Genomic DNA, 25,366 nt, shown 5'->3' on the forward strand with positions numbered 1-25,366 from the left:
GTGTACAATAAAGATCCTCTTGAGATGGGGCAGAGCTTGGAGTACCTTGGTCTTGAAGTTTTGGCTAATCATAAATGGAGTAATTTGTTGGAATTAGGGTTGCAAAGAAACATACACAACCTGGAGAAGACGAAGGAAGCTCAAGGCACACAATAGAGAGTGTGTTACTTGGTGTGCAATGGAAAGATAGATAGCCCTAGAGTGATGGGCGTATATACAATGCACGGGAGGAAAAACCTCCTAAAGAGGGAAAAAATGCCCCGGTGGTCCTAGTGTGTTCACACACATCACTACCACATGTATATGGTAACAAATCCCCCTGGAGTGATGTGGTGAACGAGAGCTGGCACATGAGTAAAGGGAAGTGCCGTGCCCTGAGGACATGGTCAGTCCACAAAGGGGAGTAAGCCCAAAGCTTTGCGGAAAGCTTCGAGCTTCTCAAGTCGAGCCTTATGGCAATCGATCTCACCATCCGTCTTTCGTTTCAACTTGTAAACCCACTTCGTACCAATGGCCTTTTTGCCAGGAGGCAAATCACATAAAGTCCATGTGTCATTTTCTATAAGTGCATCATATTCTGATTGCATAGCAGCCATCCAATTTTTTGAATTTTCTGCTTCATCAAAAGACAGAGGCTCCTCAACATCATATAAGCTAGACACTGCCAAAGCATAACAATCTGATGCATAAGATGTATGGCGAGAGCCTGAACAAGTACGACTAGACAAAGGTGCATCAAATTTACTCTCACGCAATGTATGCACCAGCCATTTTGGCATACCTCTAGCCTGCTCATTTTTAGCCCTTTTCTCATCAAGTACATCATGTCATTAAATATCTAATATCTAACCAACCCAAATGATTTTCTTGGAATTAGGGTTGCAAAGAAACACACACAACCTGGAGAAGATGAAGGAAGCTCAAGGCATACAATAGAGAGTGTGTTACTTGGTGTGCAATGGAAAGATAGATAGCCCTAGAGTGATGGGCGTATATACAACGCACGGGAGGAAAAACCTCCTAAAGAGGGAAAAAATGCCCCGGTGGTCCTAGTGTGTTCACACACATCACTACCACATGTATATGGTAACAAATCCCCCTGGAGTGATGTGGTGAACGAGAGCTGGCACATGAGTAAAGGGAAGTGCCGTGCCCTGAGGACATGGTCAGTCCACAAAGGGGAGTAAGCCCAAAGCTTTGCGGAAAGCTTCGAGCTTCTCAAGTCGAGCCTTATGGCCGATCTCACCATCTGGCTTTCGTTTCAACTTGTAAACCCACTTCGTACCAATGGCCTTTTTGCCAAGAGGCAAATCACATAAAGTCCATGTGTCATTTTCTATACGTGCATCATATTCTGATTGCATAGCAGCCATCCAATTTTTTGAATTTTCTGCTTCATCAAAAGACAGAGGCTCCTCAACATCATATAAGCTAGACACTGCCAAAGCATAACAATCTGATGCATAAGATGTATGGCGAGAGCCTGAACGAGTATGACTAGACAAAGGTGCATCAAATTCACTCTCACGCAATGTATGCACCAGCCATTTTGGCATACCTCTAGCCTGCTCATTTTTAGCCCTTTTCTCATCAAGTACATCATGTCATTAAATATCTAATATCTAACCAACCCAAATGATTTTCTCTCATATTAAACTGATCATTTAATATGGGATAATAAACGGGAACAAGGGTTAGAATATAGACATGTGCTTACGGATCTATCTCAACACGGGGCCAATGGTAAAGGGGCCCAAATGAGAGATGGTATGTCAAAGAGCAAGGTTAACTAATGAAGCTTAAAAGACCTTAGGGTTAGCTTCATTAAAGACCTCCAATGTTTAGTGTTAAAAGTCCTTTGACCTTAAGCAAACTAGGGTTGAGCTTAAGGTGGGAACCCGGGGTAAACTTAAGCAAGCTAGGGTTTTGCTTGAGGTGGGAACCTTAAGCAAGCTAGGGCTGTGCTTGAGGTGGGAACTCCATCTAAGGTGCTTGTCATGCTTGATGACTAAGGTACTTGAGGTACTTGTCCCATTTAATGAGGAAGTTGTTTGAGAAGCTTCCTATGCATGGGGGTAAGATGCTTGAGTCAAAAAGAGAACCTACACACTTAATGAGGAAGTTGCTTGAGAAACTTCCTATGCATAAAAATCTCGAAGTTAGGGGAATTCTAAAAGAGCACATGGGACACATGTCAGACTCTCACTAAGCTTAACCACATGGTGTGATTGAATGCTATTGGTTGGGCTAAAGAGGGGTCCAATGAGCTTCTACTTCCATCTAACAAATATCTAGATATTTTGAAGCTCTCTCTCTCTCTCTAAGGGGTAAGGAGGACACTTGTCAAAAGACTACCCATGTATTTGACTGCATGCTGCATGTGATTGGCTAGGGGGAGAGGGGTTTAATGAGCTTGCAACATGCAAAAAGGTCACCACTCGCCCAAAGCAAGGAGGAGGGGTGCTAGGGGGATATACTCCACACAGACACTCATTTGCAAGGCATTCTCACTTGGTGAAAGTTGAGGAACACCACCTCCTTCTCCAAGCTTGTGAGAGTGAAAGCCTACACCCACACTCTTGGCTATGGAATGCAAATCCAACCAAGATTCATGCTTCAATGCTTAAGCTTTCCCTCTTCTCCATCTTCATTACTATGCTATTATGTATGCTAGCAAGAAGAGTAATGATAAGTGAGGAACTATTTCTGTCTCCTATGGAATGTTTCTTCTTCCTCTTCCTTATCCTCATTCCCCGCTAGCTCTCTCCACCTTCGAAGGTGTTTGAGGCCTTGGGATAGTTAATGCTTTCTTCAAGTTTATGTTATGCTTGTGATGCATGAAGCTTTCCATCTTCATTGCATCACCTAGGTTACAAGGAACACAAAGATTATATTGTACCAAGTCTCTCTTGATGGGAGAAACTATAATAGAAATGCCTATTGGAGGGGGGACCGGCTCCATATGAATCCGGTCCTCATCTATTGTCATGTTCTCTAAACTCTCTCTCTTGCAAAAGTATTGTTCATGCCAAGTTAACTAAGTACCATATTTATGTTGCTACCATCAATTAAGTTCAACCGCTATGCTCACAAAGAATCTCTCAAAAGTGCTTTACCTAATTTTCTAATTCCACTACTCCCAAAATTTATAGGCAATTTCCATTACACTCGTATTAGAGCGTTTGGTTTCTCTTTTCTTGCTTAAGAAGAGAGGTCCTTAAGTAGCCTATTAATGGTTGTTTTTGTTAATTATATTAGGGTAAGTGGGTAGGATCTATTATCGGTTTTGTTGAGCCCACTATGTGGGATATGGCGCACACCTCGGGAGCTTTGGTCTTAATAATGGAGTCTTTTTAGACTTGCCTACGGCTTAACCATTATTGAGCCATAAGAAGTCCGAAAGGAGCTATCCCTCGACCATTTCACTATGTTAGACTCACTCCACTAATCTCCACTACTCTCTATAATTAACCAATTCAAGCCATGGGTGTAAATACTTAAGTGCCTATTTTCAAAGGCTAAGAGGAGTAGCAACTAAGGTTTTGAATTGCCAAAGCATACACTAAGTAAACACTTAAGTTTAATTAGCATGGCTGACAATAACCAAGAGAGGACAATGAACATTGATAACTTTGATTTTTCACATGAAGGTGCCAATGATGATCCACCCATGTTTGTTAATTATCTTGTTCTAGGTTGGAACAAGCTATGGGCAACCCCACTTTGCAAGCCGAAGTTACTCAACAACTTCGTGATTATGGGATTTCCTTTCCTCTCCAAGAGGAGAGAGAGCTTACGAGGCCTCTTGAAGAGACCCCCAAAAGAAGACTCTCTCTCATACGAGAGGAGGAATCCAAAGATTAAAAAAGCAATGAATCCCTAAATTCCTCCGAAGACGTGGCTCCACGAAGAAGGAGGACTAACCGATCGCATAGTAAATGAAGATGTCCTAAAGACCGCATTTTGTACAACGCTTCGCCTTTATGAATATCTAGTCATGCCTTTTGGCTTGACTAATGCACCAGCTACATTCAATCGATTAATGGAGAAAATTTACAATATCGCAAATTCACTGGAGTGTTCTTTGATGATATCATCATCTACTCCAATTCCTTGGAGGAACACAAGCAACATCTCCAAGTGATTTTTCAAGCATTTAGGGCGAATAAGCTTTTTCTCAATCAAAAGAAAAGTGAATTTTTCCTTCAAGAGATTCAATACTTAGGTCATATTATCTCTTGAGATGGTATCCGTATGGATCCATCAAAGTTGGAGGTAATAAAAGCATGGCCTAATCCAAGGAATCTATGTGAGCTAAGAAGCTTTATTGGTATGTGTGCATACTATAGGCGAATCATAGAAAAATTCTCTCAAATAGCAGGACCATTACGTGACTTAACAAAGAAAAACGTTAAGTATTCATGGACTACTAAGGAGCAAAGTTCTTTTGACAAGCTCAAAGAGAAGCTTATCTCCCAACCAGTCCTTATGCTTCCGGATCTCTCAAAGCCATTTGAGGTCCAATGTGATGCTTGTGGTGATTGCCTTGGAGCAGTTTTGCTTCAAGAAGGGCATGCCATAGCATATGAGAGCCGAAGGCTCAACACGGATGAACGGGTCTTAGACATTTATGAGAAAGAGCTGTTAGCTGTTCTACATGCCCTAGACACATGGAAGCACTATCTATTGGGGACTCCATTCATCTTACGAACAGATCATCAAAGTCTCAAGTACTTCATGACGCAAACAAAGCTTTTAGACAAACAAATGAGGTGGGCAAATTTTCTTTCACAATTTAATTTCCACATTGCTCACATTGCTGGTAAGCACAATCAAGTGACTGATGCACTTTCACGACGACCAAAAGTTAATGATGTGTCAATAGCAACTCACAATGATCTATCTTCTATGATAGATGAGTATGCTACCGACCCTGACTTTAAAGACATAATGTCAGACCTTGCTTTGGGGAAGAAAGAGGAACCATTCACCTTGCAGGATGGTTATCTTCTCCATGGAAATAGGCTACGTGTTACCCACTCCCTTCGTGAGAAAGTCATGTATGAATCCCATGCTCCTCCCTATGCGGGGCATAGAGGCATTCAACCTACTCTTCGAGGAATAGAGACGTACTTTTATTGGCCTACCATGAAAGTGGACATACAAGAGTATGTTTCAAAATGTGTAGTATGCCAAAAGACCAAGTATGATAGAGGGAAGCAACCTGGATTACTCCAGCCATTGCCAATTCCTAATTCACCATGGGAGAGCATATCTATGGAATTTATCTTTGGATTACCAAAATCTATCCATGTGAATACGGGAATATGGACAATAGTCAACAGGTTTAGCAAGCAAGCACACTTTATCCCTGTCAAGAAGACTATTAAGGCACACCAAATGGCAACTCTCTTCATATCACATATTTTCAAACACCATGGAGTGCCAACATCCATCGTGTCAGATAGAGATCCTAGAATGACCAGTAATTTTTGGAAAGGTCTCTTCAAAAATCTAGGTACAAGATTGAATTTCTCTTCAGCCTATCACCCACAAACGGATGGCCAAAGTGAGATAGCCAATCTTACGATTCTTGATCTACTAAAGACCTATGTTACAGAAGTAGATCAACGCTCACAATGGGAAAAGTACTTACCTCTTGTAGAGTATGCGTATAATAATACTATCCATACTTCCACGGGAAAAGCACCTTTTGAAATCATAGAGGGAAGACCTAAAAGTCCCTTGCTACTTAAAGTACATGGGAAGATCTTCGTTGTCGATGAGTATAGCCGTGACCTGCAAACATCTTTTTAAAAGATTAAGGAGGTTATATCTATCTCCCAACTAAGGCAAAAAGCTGCTGCTGACAAGCACAGAAGTGCCTTAATGTTCAAAGAAAATGATTGGGTCTTACTTAAGTTTCCTAAGGCTCGATTGAGGCAAATGACGCAAAAATTCTACGGGCCATCAAAAGTATTATGCTAAACTAGCAAAAAGATACGATGGTCCTTTTCAAATTTTGAAGCCAATCAATGAGGTGTCTTATCAACTCAAGTTACCTAACCATTGGCTCATACACATTGCTTTTCATGTGAGCCTACTCAAGCCCTACAAAGGAGAGCCTCCAAATGAACCAATTATTGAAGACCCTCCCGAAATTGAAGATCAAGAAGAGGTACTACAACCCGAAGCTATCCTTTGGCATGAAGACAAGGTACTACGACATGGTAAGATTATCCGACGGTATCTTATTAACTTCAAAAATTATCCTTTTGAAGATGCTAGATGGATACAAGGAATCCAACTTAAGGATATTATGAACCTTTTCAACGCTTACAATGCTACATTAGAGTAACCAAATGTACATGTTTCTTTTAAATGATCAATGTTTTTGTATTATAAGACTGATTCTCTCTTTATTGTGCACAAATTTAAGTAGTATGCATACTAAGAATCATGTTTGGGATCACGACATCTCTCAAACACCATGTAGAATTTGTCACTCTACTTGGGAGGATGAAATGGACTAAAGAGCAGACATGCTTGCGGCAGCTATGTCTCCCAAGCACCAAATGGATTAGTCATCCATCTTGGAATGATGTCGTAGGGTAAAAAGAGATCCTCTATCCGCTAAGACAAAATGACTAATGACCATGACTTTATCTCTTTTACCTCATAGTCGAGGACGACTATGATTTCAAGAGAGAGGTAATGTCATTAAATATCTAATATTTAAACAACCCAAATGATTTTCTCTCATATTAAACTTATCATTTAATATGGGATAATAAACGGGAACAAGGGTTAGAATATAGACATGTGTTTACGGATCTATCTCAACACGGAGCCAATGGTAAAGGGGCCCAAATGAGAGATGGTCTGTCAAAGAGCAAGGTTAACTAATGAAGCTTAAAAGACCTTAGGGTTAGCTTCATTAAAGACCTCCAATGGTTAGTGCTAAAAGTCCTTTGACCTTAAGCAAACTAGGGCTGAGCTTGAGGTGGGAACCCGAGGTAAACTTAAGCAAGCTAGGGTTGTGCTTGAGGTGGGAACCTTAAGCAAGCTAGGGTTGTGCTTGAGGTAGGAACCCGACCTAAACTTAGGCAAGCTAGGGTTGTGCTTGAGGTGGGAACCCGACCTAAACTTAAGCAAGCTAGGGTTGTGCTTGAGGTGGGAACTCCACCTAAGGTGTTTGTCATGCTTGATGACTAAGGTAATTGAGGTACTTGTCACATTTAATGAGGAAGTTGCTTGAGAAACTTCCTATGCATGGGGGGTAAGATGCTTGAGTCAAAAAGAGAACCTACACACTTAATGAGGAAGTTTCTTGAGAAACTTCCTATGCATAAAAATCTCAAAATTAGGGGAATTCTAAAATAGCACATGGGACACATGTCAGACGCTCACTAGGCTTAACCACATGGTGTGCTTGAATGCTATTGGTTGGGCTAAAGAGGGGTCCAATGAGCTTCTACCTCCATCTAACAAATATAGAGATATTTTCAAGCTCTCTCTCTCTAAGGGGTAAGGAGGACACTTGTCAAAAGACTACCCATGTACTTGACTGCATGCTGCATGTGATTGGCTAGGGGGAGAGGGGTTTAATGAGCTTGCAACATGCAAAAAGGTCACCACTCGCCCAAAGCAAGGAGAGGGGGTGCTAAGAGGATATCTCCACACACACACTCACTCATTTGCAAGGCATTCTCACTTGGTGAAAGTTGAGGAACACCACCTCCTTCTCCAAGCTTGTGAGAGTGAAAGCCTACACCGACACTCTTGGCTATGGAATGCAAATCGAACCAAGAGTCATGCTTCAATGCTTAAGCTTTCCCTCTTCTCCATCTTCATTACTATGCTATTATGTATGCTAGCAAGAAGAGTAATGATAAGTGAGGAACTATTTCTGTCTCCTATGGAATGTTTCTTCTTCCTCTTCCTTATCCTCATTCCCCGCTAGATCTCTCCACCTTCGAAGGTGTTTGAGGCCTTGGGACTGAGGCTTGGGATAGTTAATGCTTTCTTCAAGTTTATGTTATGCTTGTGATGCATGAAGCTTTCCATCTTCATTGCATTACCTAGGTTACAAGGAACACAAAGATTGTATTGTACCAAGTCTCTCTTGATGGGAGAAACTATAATGAATCCGATCCTCAACTATTGTCATGTTCTCTAAACTCTCTCTCTTGCAAAAGTAAGTACCATATTTATGTTGCTACCGTCAATTAAGTTCAACCACTATGCTCACAAAGAATCTCTCAAAAGTGCTTCACCTAATTTCCTAATTCTGCTACTCTCAAAGTTCATAGGCAATTTCCATTACATTATCATGTACATCTGCATCAGTAATAGGCTGATCCGTAACATTTTCAGAAACCCCCATAGGTTGTACATTTACCTCATTGGAACTTACATTCGTATTTCCACCACTGAAAAGAGGCAACAAAGTGTCATAAACGTCTTGTGAGCTTACATTACTGTCTCTAGTACATGACAGCAAGGGCTGAACAGAATCTTCCACAAACACTACATCCCGTGACACCAAAATACCTTTTGTTTGTGGATGATACAACCTGTAACCTTTGCTTTCAGCACTATAACCAACAAAAACACATTTGACAGCCTTATCATCCAATTTTCTGCGTTGTGTTTGTGGCACCAAATCATATGCCAAACAGCCAAAAACACGCATGTGCTCAATAGAAGGTTTTCTATCATGCCATGCTTCATATGGAGTAATAGACTGCAAAGCTTTCGTAGGACACCTGTTTAGTACATAAGTGGCACACATGATGGCCTCAAGCCAAAAAGAATGCGGCAAAGCTTGACTTTTGACCATACATCGTGCCATTTCCGTAAGTGACCTGTTTTTCCTCTCAGCAACACCATTTTGCTGAGGTGTATAAGGCACTGTACATTGGTGTTTTATCCCACGACTACCCAGAAATGCATTGAATTCATGAGACATATACTCCCCCCCTCGATCGGAACGGAGGGTGACCATAGTACATTTTGAGACATTTTCTGCCATAGCCAGAAATTGTTTGAAGCACATAAAAACTTCGGACTTCGCTTTCAGCGAAAATACCCATGCATGCCTAGAGTAATCATCAATGGAAGTCACAAAGTAAAGGTAATTGCCCAAGGATGGAGTTTGCATGGGCCCACAAACATCACTATGCACAAGCTGCAACCTGCATGTTGCTCGAACTGAACCATCCTTTGGAAACGTAGAACGCTACATCTTACCCAAAATACAGTCTTCATAAACATGTTTGACAGGTGCTTCAAGAGGCGGCAAAGAAGCAACCATATCAGATTTCTGCAAACGCAGCAAACTGGCAAAATTGAAATGACCAAAACATGCATGCCAAAGTTTTGCATCTAAAATAGCCCTTAAATCTGCAACAACATTTGCAAAATTTTGTCCACACTTGTCATACAAAGTGAGCTTATATAGCCCACGGCACAAAAGCTCAGATGCAACGATTTCATCACCAAAACTCAGATCATAATTGTACATCTATCATCCACAAATTTGACTACAAGTCCAAGTCTAGCAAGTGCAGATACAAACAAAAAATTCTTCTTAATCCCAGGTACATAAAGTGCATCAACAAGTGTGAAAGAACTGCCATTAGCAGCAATAAGCACAATCTTTCCAACTCCTTGGACTGGATAAGAGGCATTGTTGGCACAAGTGACTGAATTCCCATGAGGGATAGACTCGAGAGAGGTGAACAATTCACAATGTGAGGTAATGTGCTTTGTAGCACCACTGTCGAAATACCACACATGTGAATCTGCAGCAACTGAAATGCATGCATCATAGACAACAAGATTGTAAGTACACTCTGCACTAAAAGCCCATTCTGCATCAACATCAGCATTACAGTCTCCTTTTATAGAAGACTCAACAATGGCTGCATTTGTAGTGGAACCAGCATTTGCAGTGGAACCACCCTCTTTCTTCTTAACCTCTTTGGCCTTTAACTTAGGACATTGCTTGATCAAGTGATCATTAGATTTACAATAATGGCAACGCAGATTCTTTTTGCCCTTATCACCAGAATCGCCAGACGATGTGCTGCCAGCAGAAGCATTGAGAACAGCAGTTTTGCCACTCGCAGCAGAACCATAAGAAGTGACTGCATTGCTGTTACCACCCTTTCTTTGAGAAGCAATAAAAGCCTGTTCAACTCCACGCTGTCTAGTCCTGTTTTTTTTGGAAAGTGACTCTTGCAAGAGCAATGTGCATAATGCATCAAACTTGACAACTTCTGGATTTCCTTGGGTCATAAGTCTCCAAGTACTAGCAAAAGTCTGGTAAGAATCTGTTAAGGCATCAAGAACAGTCTGCAAAAGGGAACTGTCTGAAATGACTTCACCTGCAAAAATAAGTTGTTTATTGATATCCTTGACACTAGCAAGGAGAGTGTCCATATCATCTTCCTCATGCATAATCTTCGACTCCAGCTCTTTACACAACAAAGCAATTTTAGCCTCATTGCGGCTTGCATAAAGACCAGCCAAAATATCCCAAGCCTGTTTTGCAGATTTTGATGAACGAATGTGAGGAACAATGGTGCGCTTCACAGACAACGCAATCAATGCATGAGCCTGCACATCCTTTACATCCCAACAAGGTTGTTTTGCTGTAGGCAAAACAACTCTAATAGTAGCAATCCTTGCAGCAAGACCTGCAATATCCTAAACATCGCCTACATCCTCAGAACCACGACGTACATGAATGCCCTGCACAATATTCTAGACGCCCTTTGACACAAGAACGTGTTGCATCATATAAGCTCACATAGGGTAATTGTCCCCATCCAACCTGTCCTCAACAGCAAACATCTTGAAGATTGTTGTTGTCCGCCATGGTAAATGTTGCACCTACTGTGAAAACTGCCCGAAAATAGGAGAAATGGAGCGGGAACAACACGTGCTAAATAGCACAAATTGTAGAAGACTGTAAGGCACCTGTTATGCAAAAAACGACATTGACAGAATTATTGCACAAAATGACAAAATAGAATGTGCAGCATGGGCCGAAATGAGCCCGAATCCAAAATCCAAAATATTTGTCGACCTGCGAGCGCTCGCCAAACCTCACTGTAATCGGAGAAAGTGAGCAAGCGTGTGCTGGAGACCTGGTGACTAAGCCCGGGAGGACGTAACCTACTCTGATACCAATTGTTGGAATTAGGGTTGCAGAGAAACACACACAGCTTGGAGAAGAAGGAAGCTCAAGGCACACAATAGAGAGTGTGTTACTTGGTGTGCAATGGAAAGATAGATAGCCCTAGAGTGATGGGCGTATATACAATGCACGGGGGAAAAACCTCCTAAAGAGGGAAAAAATGTCCCGACAGTCCTAGTGTGTTCACACACATCACAACCACATATATATGGTAACATGATTGTGCTACACAATGCTTGGTAGATGCAAAGAGAACCTATTTTGCATTTGAGAATAGGTGCAATGCTGGAGAGATTAAATGTTGAGTTCTTAAGAAGTATCTCTTTGCAGCTTGGTGACATTGATACATCTTTATGGAGTTGATGTGTAGATGGCAAGAACAAGGGCACCTAGGTTTGTAATTACTAGGACCAGTTACTATGGTGACTAGTACAATGTACAGCCAATCGGAAGGCTATAAATAGGGCCCATTACTCAGTTTTATGGGCTATTCTTGGCTATTGATCACTTCTATTCCTTTTAGGAGCTAGTATCGGAGCTTTATATGCTCTTGTATCTTGTAATCCTAATGAATCTCTAAGCATACTAGACTCATTGTTGTACTTGTGTCTACTAATCTGAATACACATTCCAGTTTCAGTCTCCAGTTCTAGTGTTCATTCTCATTTCCAGCTCCAGTCTTGTCTGATCTAAAGTGCTAAGCTTATCTGAACTAATTCTAACTATCAACCTGGAATAGCTTTCATAAGTGTTCAATTCATTCCATTTTGGCGATCATGGTAGTTTGATCTAAGTTGCTCTTGATAGAAAAACTACCTTCCAATTGGTGTTAGAGTCATCAGACATCAGTCATGCTGCCCAAAAGAGTTGCACGGGGTAGAAGGCCAATTACCAGATTTATGGATTATCCGAATCGTGTCAGTCCAATATAGGAAGAATCAAAGCGAGGCTCTGAGACTGAGAGAGAACCTGGGAATGAGATGGATGTTCCTCTAGGACCAAGGATAGTTGATCAATCAACAAGATTCTCAGTACTCAACTCATTCCTGGCACAGACAAGCAGAGCGAGCAAAACGATGGAATCGATCGCATGGATCTCAACACAGTCAAAAACATACTGAAGAAAGTGGGGGCATCAAGAGAAGTCATAGATAAGGCACAAAGAAGAGGGTAGAGGACACAATGACTGAGATTGAAAAAGATAATGACTAGGAAGTTGATACCGACCATTACAATAAAAGGTGGTCCAAAGACAAGAAACCAAGTCACAAAGCCATAACCAGTCGCGTTGAACATTCCACTAACATAAAAAATTCATTTCTAGTTTTCAAAGGAGGCAAGAAGGATGACCCCGATGTCCATATTCAGACATTTGAGCAGTATGCAGAACTAAGGATATTGACAAAGATGAATGGGGGGTATATTTTCCTTATACGCTAAAAGAGGCGGCCAAGAAATGGTATTACCACCATTACCTAGCTTGCCAGCTCAGGTCCTATAATAAGCTCATTAAGGCTTTCTAATTGGAATACTCAGACAACAAGGGAGATGAGGACATCCTATGCGAGCTATACAAGATCAAACAAGGCAAGTTGTTGGTTAGGAGCTACGTGGAAATGATAAAATAATAAACCAGACAATTGCAAGAGCCTCCATCAAAGAAACAAATGAGAGCCTCGTTTCTAAATGGGGAAAGACATAAGGATGCAAATTAAAGACATGGTGGTTCAGTGCAGAGTGCAAGAAAAAATTTGGACTGTCAGATCCACTTACTTCTAGAGTGCCATGCCACCACTAACAAGGGACCACAAACCATGATGACTCTGGGGGAGCAAGGGAGGAACCTCAAAAGCCTCTATCACCTAGTCCACATAGCCAAGAAAATGATGCAGTAAGAGAATTAAGTCGTAATGAACTTCATTGAATTCATCCTAAATGCTAATGTACCATTTACCTGCTAAAGAGGCTGAGCTACCAAGGTTCTTCCCAGCACTATATCCGACATATCCATAACCATTTGATCAACAAAGCTACATTAATATAGTCGATAAACTAAGGGAGTGGTATGAAGGAGCCACAATCGAATGGATAGCCTGGAACCAGGTTCTAGATGAAGCTCTGAAGAAAGACCAAGCTAATGATTTTGATATGAGCTCTACATAATTTCAAACTAAAGATGGGACAGTGGCGGGTCCAGATTCATAGGCTCCTCAAGCTCACCAACCAACTGCTCCAACTCATAATTGTATATTCAAAGATTCCATAGAAAGAGCTAGCTAGCCGAGCATCCTCTGAACCCCAGGTCAAAGAGATGGATGAGATTTTGTTTGAGGCCAGAATTAAATGTAATCAGTCATTACCAGAAAGATAGGTTCACATGGCTTCATATTGCCACAAGCTAGCTAGAGCAAGACTACCAGAGGACAAAGGATTCTCTATGATACTCACACAAAAACGTGGAATACCCTCACACCATACGAGTTTGAAATGAAGAAAGCACAAAAGGATCAACTCAAACAAGAGGCTCTCTATCGCCTGATTTAGAGGGGAAATCAAGAAGGTTTCAGTGCACCACCTAGAGTTCTCTACCGACCATCGAAGAAGAAGGCTCCAAATAAAAAGAAGTGAGTTCATTTGACTGACATTGCGTAACTTATCAAAAGTGACTAGAAATTTTGGTTTATACCAATTACTGTGATGACTGGTACAATGTATAGTCAGTCAAAGAGCTAGTCAAAAGACTATAAATAGAACCCATTAATTAGCTTTATGAGCTATTCTTGGCTATTGATCACTTGTATTCCTTTTAGGAGCGAGTATTTGAGCTTTGTATGCTCCTGTATCTTGTAATCCTAATTAAGCTCTGAGCATACTTGACTCACTATTGTAATTGTGTTTATTAATCCGAATACACATTCTAGTTTCAGTCTCCAGTTCAAGTGTTCATTCTCGTTCAGAGTATTTGGCACAAGTTGATCCCTCAATGCCTCGCATGTGGGTCAGACGAGGAGGATGCAAGGATGATTCACACTTGCCAAGTGGAAAGGGAAAGTTATTTAACATGGATATGAAGCTATCTCGAAAGGTCAATAACTTTTGTATCATTAATGCAAAGGTTATGACCAAGTGGGTGGACTTGTGGACAATGGCAAAGGCAAGGCGTTTGCAGGAAAGGGAAGCATGGAAGCAAGCGCATGGAGGAAGGAAGGCACCCCCACCGCCTAGACACCTTGCATGTTTCCCAGATCTCATTAGTGCCGAGTGGATTCATGAGAGAGTGACCGAAGCAAAATCACGCGGAGAAGACATCACCAACAAAGAATAGGAGTATGCACGAGGTTGCATACCAAAGGTAGAGTACTCATATACTTAAACCATATTGTATAGTTTTTTCTTGCTTTTATCTTTGTAACTGATAAAGGATATTTTCTTATTTTGGAGTGCCTTTCCTTTAACTCTATGTGGTAAAAGGGTCAACACTTTCGTACACACCACATTGATGAGCATCAGACCACCATGGACTATGGCAGCATGGGCAATTTTGACACATATGGTGATGAAGCCACGTATTGTGGGACTATTGAAAGGATACTAAAGGTTATTTTTAGAACCTTTCATACCCTCATCTTCAAGTGCAAGTGGTTTGCAAAAGTGTCTAGACGGCATGAGAATGGCATGTACATGATGGACTCTAGTGTGTATCACACAGGGAGGTATGATAATTTAGTTTTGGCATGCAATTGTGAGCAGGTGAGTGACTACCTTCTTTACCCTTATTTGCTTGTAACATTAATTATACCAGTGTTACTCACTTTGAGCTTCTCTTCTATAGGTCATCTATATCCCAGCATTCCACCAACCAAAACTTTGGTTCGTAGTTCCCGTAACACCTTGGGGGAGAACCATTTTTTCCGCTACTAAAGTGAAGACCATCTTCGACCCTCTTCCATCTCCTACTTTTGAGGGGGAGACAAAGATGATTCAAGTCCCACGGCCACGAGTCTTAGCAAGGATGATTGCCATGATGATGATGATGATGAGATGGAGGATGACGAATTCAAAGATGATGAAACCAACACATCCACAAACAAAACTTCTATTTTTCTCTTTATTGATTTAGGAGCCATGGGCTTAGAATTGGATGACGCTTCTTGTAGAGATCTTTTGGAAGATGATTCATAAATATTTTGTATACTTTAAGTTATGAAATTTTTTTGTTATGTCGTCCATTCACCTCACCTCTCTCCCCCCCTCTTTCTCTCTCTAATTTTGTGAAGCATGCTAAATTATGTTAATCAAGTGGTAGTGATTAATCTAATTGATAACAAAAGTGTAGGCCATGTGCACTTTGTTGCAAGACAAAGCTTTAAGAAACTAACATAGGTGCTACCATTTGGTAAAATGTGGGCACAATTCACTCTATCATGCCCATGCCTCGACAGAAGATGTCATCCATGTTTAGCTTCTCATCTCTAACAGTGCTTGATTTACATGGAGGCGCATGCATAACTTTAGGATGGAGAAGGCCCTTTGTAGTTTCATGTTTATCCACATAGCTAGCTATTGTTTCATGTTTTAATATATTTTTTTCTTTTTTTAAAACTTTAATATAATAAGGCTAAGGTGAGTGGTGAGACGTTGATGAACTCTTGCAAAGGAGATTTCTTTCCCCTTCTATGATGTGTTATAGGTTCACCAAGGCCGATGGCTTCCATCAAGGGGGCAACAGACGCATGAATTTCAGTAACTGTCACACTGGCTTTTGGATGATGTGGCTCAATTATAGTAGGGGAAAAGGGTGGATCAACATGCAAGGGTCAAACAGAGACCACATAGCATGGTAGGGATGTGGTAGCCTCCAACCACTATAGTAGATCTTCGTCAGACGCGTCAGGTGGGGTAGGTTGTTCCAGGTCGGGGTTGGACTCCACTGACAAAAAACTATGATGAACCACTGGATCCATACCTTCTTCAAGTCGAATTGGCTACATTGGGGAGCCTGGAGTATGTATCCACTTGGTGTTTTTCCCCCAATCGTGAAGGGCTTTAGTGTGCCGCAGCCATGGTCTACCGATGAGCAAAGGAAATCTTCCCTCAACCTGGGGAAGACCACGACAAAATCCAAGTTAAATGTGAAGTCTTGTATTTACATAGGCACCTAGTCCACTATGCCCTCTGGGTATACTACCCTCTGGTCGGCCAATGTAATTGTGAAGGGAGAGGGGCAGGTAGGCTACATACCTTAAGCCAACATAGTGAATTCCGAAATCAGATTGATGCCAGATCCACCATCGACTATGACAACGAAGAATTGGTGCCCAACAATAGATACAATGAGACGAGGACTCCTATATATAATTGGTGAGGGGAGCGGCGGGATATGAAATCATGTAGGACTCTGAGGACTGTACAGAGAGGTGCCTACCACTAGGCCTTGCACCCGGGTATAGAGACTGAATGGCTGAAAGGGTGTCACTTCTTAGATTTGCATCGAGCTTTAGCATGGCATAAAGGGAGACTTCCTGAAAGGTGTTCTTCTAGATAGTTTCCGTTGTAGGCTTCTCGCTTTTGGTCAAGGTGTTTTTTGGGACTTTCATCTGCTGCAAGTCAACTACTGCTTCCAAGAAGGCCCCATCAATATCAGATATCATAGAAGTCGGTCGGCTATTGGCACCACGGGGTGGCTTGTAAGACGTTGCAGACGGACTAGGTTGTTGAGGAGAAAATGGAAGAGTTAGACCTTCAGGAAGACTGAGGCCTATGGCTGCTCGTTTGTGACCTAGTGAGGACACCAATGGGCTCCTCCACTTGTTGCACACTATCCTTAGGGGTAACCACGTGTGTATCAAGTGATGGTTGAGGAATGGTGCTTACCGCAATAAGGTTGATCTTTGAAAATGTGAGCTCTTGTTGGTTTTGACTGAGGTTGGAAGAGGTGGATGCCCGTTGCTTGGGACAATCTTTACTGTAGTGATCCTTAGCCTCAGGGCAATGACCGCAAGGCGAAGACCTTTCAGGCAAGGGATGCTTGCTTTGGTAATGCCCATAGTCCTCGCACTTGTAGCACAAAATGGGGCGATTGTACGGACGTGGCGGGGGACAAGGTGGTCTCTGCTCTTGCTGCACAAGGGTGGAAGCCGAGGTGTAGAAGATCTGAGGACTTGCGGGGGCACTAGCACTATAAAAAATTTGAGATGGAAAGGCGCTTTGCATACCTTGCATAGTAGGAGGGGTTGTCACAGAGGGGGCATGTGGTTTGGATGGCCATAGGGAGAACCATATTGGATGCGGGAGCCAAGCCGTGTTGAAGCGTAGGGGTGAGGTTCTGCTGTACTTGCCGCAATCCCTTCAGATAGTAGCACTCCTTGTCATCATGGCCGGACTTCTCACATAAGTGACAGTAAGCTCGAAGCGGGCATTCCTACTGAGGATGCACGGGAGAACAACATGAGCTACACCAGATCATAGCCTTAGATTCCTGATGAGCCTTGAGCTCCTCCAGGTCCTGCTTGATCTGGTCCAAAGCTTCTTGATGTGGAGGCTTCTCCCATCGAAGAGAAAATGATCTCTCCTCTTGAAGAGCTCGTTGTAACTTCAGGGCTTCGAGCTCCTTGCGTAAAGAAGTCAAAGGGTCAGAGGGACTTTCCAAAAATATTGAGACAGTCTCTACTTGAGGATAGTCAATGAACAACTTCCTGGTCCCCTCTATCCTAGTAGCAACAACAATAAATTCTTCCAGAGTGGCTTTAGGTCAGAGACTCTCTTTGAGTTCTTGTTGAGAAGTCAAGAAGAGCCTTCTCTACCCACTTCTCGACCATGAATTCTCCTGGTTGTTGAGGAAGCTTTGCGACTAGAGACTTTGTCCTTGTCATGAGTTCTGCAAAAGTCTCATGTGGCTATAGCATGAGGTTGGGCAATTTTTCCAAAAACTTTTCTTGGAAGTCCCTTGGTTTGAAAGCTTCACAGAGCTGCCTTTGTAATGTGGCCCAAGTCATAAAATGTTCTCAGCAAAGTGCTAATACCATTTATCGGCTAAGCCATCCAAGGTCGAAGGGAAGAGCACTAGGTAGGTGTCTTCTCTGTTGAGCCCACGACCCCTGCAGAGGGAGACAAATCTCATAGCATGGTCGTCTGCATCCTTTGTGGAGAGTCCTTTGAAAGTCGAAAACTTTATATTCACCTTGTGAGCTCCTCCATGGCTGCATGTTTAGGAGCTTGTTGTTCAAGAGCTTGCTGTAACACAGGGGGTGAGAACTGTACTGGGGAAGGTGACCTGGGAGGTGAAGGACTGTTTGAGAGAGTGGAGGTAGCCGCGTGGGAAGGTAGAGCTAACATGGCTGGTGGACTTCTACTCGGCACAAAGGGTTGGCGCTTTCGATCTTCAGAGGACTCAGTAATGGACTTTGGTGATATTTGGATTGTCTCATTTGTGTCATGCAATAATAAGAAACCACCCAAGCTTTGGGCACTAAGACTTTTACTTAGCTGGTCCAGACTCCACTAGACCAGTGTGAGTGACCTGGATGAGAGACTAGCCAAGGACGAATGACTAGACCGGATTAGAGACTTAACCAGGACGAGTGAATAGACCAGCTGGTCTAGGGCTGAGCTAGATAGACCAAGCTGGACTACTCTAGTCCAAACTAGCAAACCAACACATGCAAGAACTTAAACGAGCTAGCTCCTTGACCTGTAGGCACAACGGAGTAAAACTTCAGGTGAGGTCCCACCGGGCGTGCCAAAAATGAGAGCACATGTAGAGGTAATAACGTGTAGTGTTCTCTACTCCTTAGTGCAATGTGCGTGAAATCTCACTCCAACAGAATGAAAACACTGTAGACGAAGAACAAAATGGCAAACAAGTGAGAGCACATGTAGAGGGAATAATGTGTGGTGTTCTCTACTCCTTAGTGCAATGTGCGTGAAATCTCACTCCAACGGAATGAAAACACTGCAGACAAAGAACAAAATGGCAAACAAGTGACTCAACAATAGACTCGACAATAGAACCTGAACAATATGGAACTCGACTAACTTAGATGAACCTGTACATACTCTGGCATGTCAACACACTCTGCTCCAAGCCCAGAACTTGTGCAGGGAGGGTGTTGTGTGTGATGTAGACTCGACTCGACGCTAGACTCAAAACTCATAAACCATCTAGAACCATCTATCCGACTCAAGCAAATGTGAGCATATATACAACCCTAAAGGGCAACTAACAGATAACATCAAACATCTCTGATTGTCCAGCTGCACCTATCCCCAAACTGTGGCAGAGAAGAATTGGCCACGATGTTCTCTAAATCACCACTACTGCCACGTGTCAAGTCCACCAAGTGTGAACTCACGACCAATTGTAACTGTCTTGTCTTTCCGTATAGAGTAACACTGTAGCCCAGATCCAAATTGTGATTGCCTTTTTTCTTTCCAACATTGAACATCGGATGCGAGACGACCAGTCTTAGTCTCCTCTCTTGTGTGGGGTATGGACACGTGTCAACTGTAGAGTCTCCTCTCTTCTCTCTTGTGTGGGGTAGTGGACTCGTGTCAAACTTTGGTTGGAGGTATGGAAGACTGACATAATGCGTTTGCAAGTTGCTGGACTAGCATTTAAAACTAACATCAAATATATGAGCTTGGGCAGCGCCCGTGCACGGCCCACGCTTTTATTTTGTCCTTTTTGTAAACTTTTTGCGTTACCTTCCTCTCTTCTGCTACAACAACCACTTGATGCCTCCACCAAAATTTTTCCTGAGGTCCATCTACTTCCTTCGTGTTCTCAGCCCTTATTATTTCCATCAGCAGTGCTTCGCCATAGCCACGAAGCAGGTTTGCAAGCGCGAAGACGACATAAATTTTGCCGTATTTTCTATTTCCTTCCATCTGGCAGCAGCAGCGACAACAACAACCAAATAACAAAATTATAGTCTATAGAACATCTGCCTACGGCTTGTGTTTAGGAGCCAATCAGATTTTTTGTCGCTCACGATTGCCAGTTCTAATTCTTCTACCTCGCAAATCTTTGGAGGCTTAAAAGACGGAGAGCAAAGAAGGCTTTTCTTCTTTAATTTTTTTTTGTAGATGGTGCTGCTACAAACAATGCCAGAAAATCACTACGATGGGTGGTAATTGATGGTTAGCTTCCATCAGGAGCAGGCATTGCCATTTTACCTCAATCCTCATATGCAATCTCTCGAACTTGGTGCATGAATTTTCCATTTCTTGCAGTTGACCTCGCCCATGGAATTTTGTGGATAGCAAATTCATGCGCCAAGTTCGAGAGATCGCAAATGAGGATTGAGGCAAAATGGCAATGCCTGCTCTTGATGGAAGCTACCATCAATTACCACCCATCACAGTGATTTTCTGGCATTGTCTGTAGCAGCACCATCTGCATAAAAAATTAAAGAAGAAAGCCTTCTTTGCTCTCCGTCTTTTAAGACTTCAAAGATTTGCGAGGTAGAAGAATTAGAATTGGCAGTCGTGAGCGAAAAAAAATATGACTGGCTCCTAAACACAAGCCGCAGGGAGATGTTCTATAGGCTATGCTTTTGCTATTTGGCTGTTGCTGCCGCTGCCGCCTATGCAGATGGAAGGAAATAGAAAATGCGGCAAAATTTATGCCGTCTTCGCGCCTGCAAACCTGCTTCACGGCTATGGCAAAGCGTTGCAGATGGAAATAATAAGGGCTGAAAACACAAAGGAAGTAGATGGACCTCGGGAAAGAATTTGGTGGGTTGTTGCAACAGAAGAGAGGAAGGTAACACATAAAGTTTACAAAAAGGACAAAATAAAAGCGTGGGCCGTGCACGGACGGTGCCCAAGCTCATATATTTGATGCTAGTCTTAAATCCTCATTGCGATCTCTCGAACTTGGTGCATGAATTTGCCATTTCTTGCAGTTACAAATTTGATCCATGAGCAGGCCCTTGGCATCGAAAGTGTATCCAAGGGCATCGAAAGTGTATCCTGCTTAGTGCCTCTTATATCTAATTATTGTGCTTCTGATCGCAACATTAAGGCAAATTGAGATTAGTGGTATTTCTTCAGCTCGTCTACGCTTTTGCTTTGCATATATGGCTCACCTCCTTCATGCACCAGCAACCTGTGTGAAGCTAAGCTTTTGGCCCTTTTATTAAAGATTGGTACTGTTGGCCATTGACGACTTCTCCGCATGAATCGGATACATACAATTTTTCAAGCAATTGCTTTGAAATGCTCAGAGTGACCAAGTTTGCTGGGATGTTGATGAAAAGTGGCCGGCAGAAGCAATTTCAGGATGACAGTTTGTAAGATTTGGCACGACCTTAAGCGAAAAACCTGTGGATGAAAGCACCCTATTTGTCGACTTCCCACAGAGCCCAGAAATTACCTTCCGTTGCCATGGATCGAATCCAAGACTTAATGATGGCTGGCACAAACATTTTTCATCACGAAAGGAAGCCATCTTGGCCTGTCAATAGCTATGTCAGTAGATCCACCATGCAAGCTGTAAGCGTCTATCGTGTTAGCTGGCCTATAATTTTCATTCCCATATGTTCTTGCTTAGGTGCATTGTCTCTCTGCAGTTGGAGTCTGATGCTGGAGCTCCTCCACCCCAAGCCTGGAGGCGGAAACTGGACTCTCATGCTAATTTCTTGAAAGAGTTTACTCTTACATTCAAGGAAACATTTAAAATGGTAGTAATTCACTTTTCACACTAGTGACAGGATAGATAATCCAATTTCTTGGTTTAGCACTCATATATTCATTGCTTTCAGATTCGACTAGGATTGAGAGTATGGCAGTATGCTCGATCTGAGCGTGCTAAGGGAAGGGTAGGTTTACCCATTGTTCACCTCAATGTGAAATTAAATGTGGCTTTAAAAAAGACATGAAAACTGTATGCTTTAGGATTACAACTGGTAAATTTTGTGACTACTTGCAGAAAGCTCCCATTGACCCGTTTCGAACCGGGCCAAAACCAGCTGCTTCTCATGGTGTCCCTTTGGGAGGGATGGGGTAAATACTATGCTTCACTTTCTCTTTTTTAAGTACTTTGTGTGTTTTAAGTTCTTTTTAAAAGACAGTATTTTGTTTTTCCAGGGGAGGGAGCATCAATAGAGGCTTTAGAGGTGAATTTCATCAATTTCAGCTTTTGCCTGGTATTTGTAAGGAAGAAGTTGTGCCTGGAAACCAGTTCTCTGTAAGTCTTGCAAATGCAGGCTAAACTCTCGACACTGTCTTGTTGGTTGACTGAGTTATTCACTAAGTTTGCCTACGTGGTTAGGTTTTTGTAACTCGTGAGAATGGGAAGTCGTATTCATCTGTTCTTGGAACTGGGATTTCTGGAGACAAACGGTATGGTTTTAGGTAGTTGTTTTACCACATTGGGGTTTCTCTGCTCATAGCCTTCTGAATTGGGTTGGCATTTTTTGTGTACAAGGAAGAAAGATGACAGTGATGGTGTGGCTTCCTGGGACTGGAACTTGCATGGTCAGCATTGCTCATACCATGCTTTATATCCGCGCGCTTGGACTATATATGACGGTGAGGTTTTGTGTTTGTTTTGTTTTGTTTTTCCTTCCTGGTCATGTTTGAGAAGTTTTTTTTATGCTCTGTTGTCCCCGTGCAGGTGAGCCAGATCCAGATTTAAAGATTTCTTGTCGCCAAATTTCTCCCTTTATACCACACAATTACAAAGAGAGCAGCTTACCCTCTTGTGTGTTCTCTTATACTGTAAGGATTCTCCAGTTGTTTGCCCTTTTGTACTGACAAAGTATACAAAAAGTCTTTCTTATGCCAATGGCTTTTGGCGCAGTAGTTCGATGTGTGGCTGTGTTTCAAGGAGGGCGAGCTATGTCCTCCGTACGCTAGATATGCCCAGATGTATCTATGAATGTATAGTTAAGAAATTATGGATTGCGTCTTTGGAGCGAGTATAGATATTTTGTCCACATACTTTTGTATGAATGTGTGCTCCTGTGATTGAGTGTGAGAGCATATATTGATACCTAAGTTGTACACCCCATCCTTTATTGAGCGCCGATGATGCCAGTGGAAATGTGATAGGTTTCAGTCAATGCTATGCATGATGTTCTTTCTATTTATTGTCTCATTCATGACCATTGCCAACTTCACAACGCTTGGCAATTCTTTAGAATTGCAGAGTGTGAGCCATATATATTGAACAAACTTGCAAGTAGACAATACACGAGTTATATGAGAGAGAGCCCCTGCACCAGACGTACTTCCCCCATCTCTGCCATACGCTGTTAGCTACTGCTGGCATTATCCAGCACCTGCTGCTGCTTGCCAGCAACCCCTTAAGCTGCTGATATACCCTTGCGCCTCAGCCGCTCACCCGGGCCCTCATGCTGTCTTGTGATGCCCCTTGCTGCTGCTCACTTTTCTCATTGCCGCTTGCCACCCGGCAACACTTCCCATTAGTGCCGCTTATCCTCTCCTTGTTACCTCGCCGCTTGCCTATCCTCTTTTCCGTCTTCTGCTTCCCCTTTGGTGATGTTGGGCAGGTTTAGAAGTGTGAAAATCTGCTGCGGAGCTCCTTCACATCTATATTTGTAAAGATTCTTACTACAACTATCATACTCAATATATGTGATTAAGACCTATAATTGAGCTTGAACTCAAGAGACTAGAAGAATGTTGCTTGGCTGATTGAAATTGAGTTACAATGGCCTCCTTATATAGGAGATGAAAGGGCATGAATGAAAAGACATCTCATGGTGAATAGACATGACGGTTAATAGAGAGACACGTCTCGTTGATGAATAATTGCAACCATTGAATGGAGAGTCGTGACCATAGAGCAAAGGGTTATGGATAGTCGTTGAAAGAGTGTGGCTGTTGATGAAGAAGCATGTCCTGTCCTGGGGCGAAGAGTAGTGACCTGTCAAGAGTAGGGGTCCTCTTGGGCTAGTCACTCTTTGCATCTGCATCCATGAGAATTGTGAAGATAGAGTGTGATGTAATAGTCTCAATCGTGACATTTCCCCCATTAAAAATGAAGCCTTGTCTTTAAGTTATGTCTAATCTTGTGTCAAATAATTTTATAGTAGCAACGGAGCCCGAAGATGGAGGCGGGGGGAGGTGGTGGCGATGCTGAAGTTGAGGTGGAGGGGGTTGCTCAGAGGACTCCTGCTGAATATGCGTTGTGGGTCGAGATCCCCTGCGAGGACAACTCTTCATCTACATCACCATGCAGAAATGGTGTCTTGACATCCAATTGTTCTAATCAAGATCCAAAAGAGTAACCAAAGCAAGCCACACCTGAGTGGTTGTCATTTTCACAACAGAAGAAAAGACCTCTTGAGAATGTGCATTGATTACAGAGCTCTTAATAAAATCACCATCAAGAACAGATTTCCGATTCCAAGGATCGATGATATTCTTGACCGACTTCAGGGATCCTCTTGCTTCAGCAGGATTGATTTGAAAAGCGGATATCATCACATCCGAGCCGGGAGATATCTACGAGACAGCGTTTCGGACGAGCTTCGGTTTGTATGAATTTTTGGTGATGCCTTTTGGCCTTACCAATGCTCCAGCGACTTTCAACCAAATGATGGATAGGATTTTCAGAGAATATAGATCATTTGTCGGCACTTTCTTTGATGAGGATGAAGCAGAACATTGATACCATCTGCTACAGGTCTTTCAGGCATTGCGAGATCACAAGTTAGTTATCAATGCCAAAAAGAGTAAATTTTTCTTGCCGGAGATGCACTTTTTGGGACACATCATCTTAGCAGCAGGAGTACAGATGGACCCGGCCAAGATTGAGACTATACGTGATTGGCCCGAATGTTCATGAAGTTAGAAGCTTCTTGGGCTTGTGTTCTTACTTCCGGCGGTCCATTCGAAAATTTGAAGAGGTAGCTTCCCGCTTGCACTTTCTAACACAGAAAGAATAGTGGTTTGTACGGTCCCATACGTTTTGTGCACGTACGACGATGTGCGGTACTAAACGAACTAAAATTTTTTATGATGTACGATGACGCTACGTACGTTCAAAATAAAAAAACAAATAATTCTTAAGTCTTAAGGCTTAGGCCCTTGGGTTTAAACTTTACACTTGAAGAAACTTGACATTTGTACAAATTACAATTTACAATACTACAATGTAAAGAGTCAAGACTCAAAGACTAAAGAGAATGA

General features: G+C 42.4%; 1 protein-coding gene across 1 annotated transcript in view; it reads left to right on the forward strand.

Moving 5' to 3' along the window:
- Positions 1 to 21,150: 21,150 nt before the first annotated feature.
- Positions 21,151 to 25,366, forward strand: part of LOC147439998 (uncharacterized) — a 106,788-nt gene continuing 102,572 nt past the window's right edge. The window contains exons 1-8 of the mRNA XM_086485696.1: positions 21,151 to 21,700; positions 21,778 to 21,888; positions 21,970 to 22,026; positions 22,137 to 22,210; positions 22,295 to 22,394; positions 22,479 to 22,549; positions 22,635 to 22,738; positions 22,824 to 22,927. Coding sequence (XP_086341822.1) covers positions 21,536 to 21,700; positions 21,778 to 21,888; positions 21,970 to 22,026; positions 22,137 to 22,210; positions 22,295 to 22,394; positions 22,479 to 22,549; positions 22,635 to 22,738; positions 22,824 to 22,927 — 786 coding nt within the window. The 5' untranslated portion in view covers positions 21,151 to 21,535. The remainder of the gene's footprint in view (positions 21,701 to 21,777; positions 21,889 to 21,969; positions 22,027 to 22,136; positions 22,211 to 22,294; positions 22,395 to 22,478; positions 22,550 to 22,634; positions 22,739 to 22,823; positions 22,928 to 25,366) is intronic.

This window comes from Adiantum capillus-veneris, chromosome 16, assembly GCF_014529385.1.
Source record: "Adiantum capillus-veneris isolate H3 chromosome 16, ASM1452938v2, whole genome shotgun sequence".
NCBI lineage: Eukaryota > Viridiplantae > Streptophyta > Polypodiopsida > Polypodiales > Pteridaceae > Adiantum > Adiantum capillus-veneris.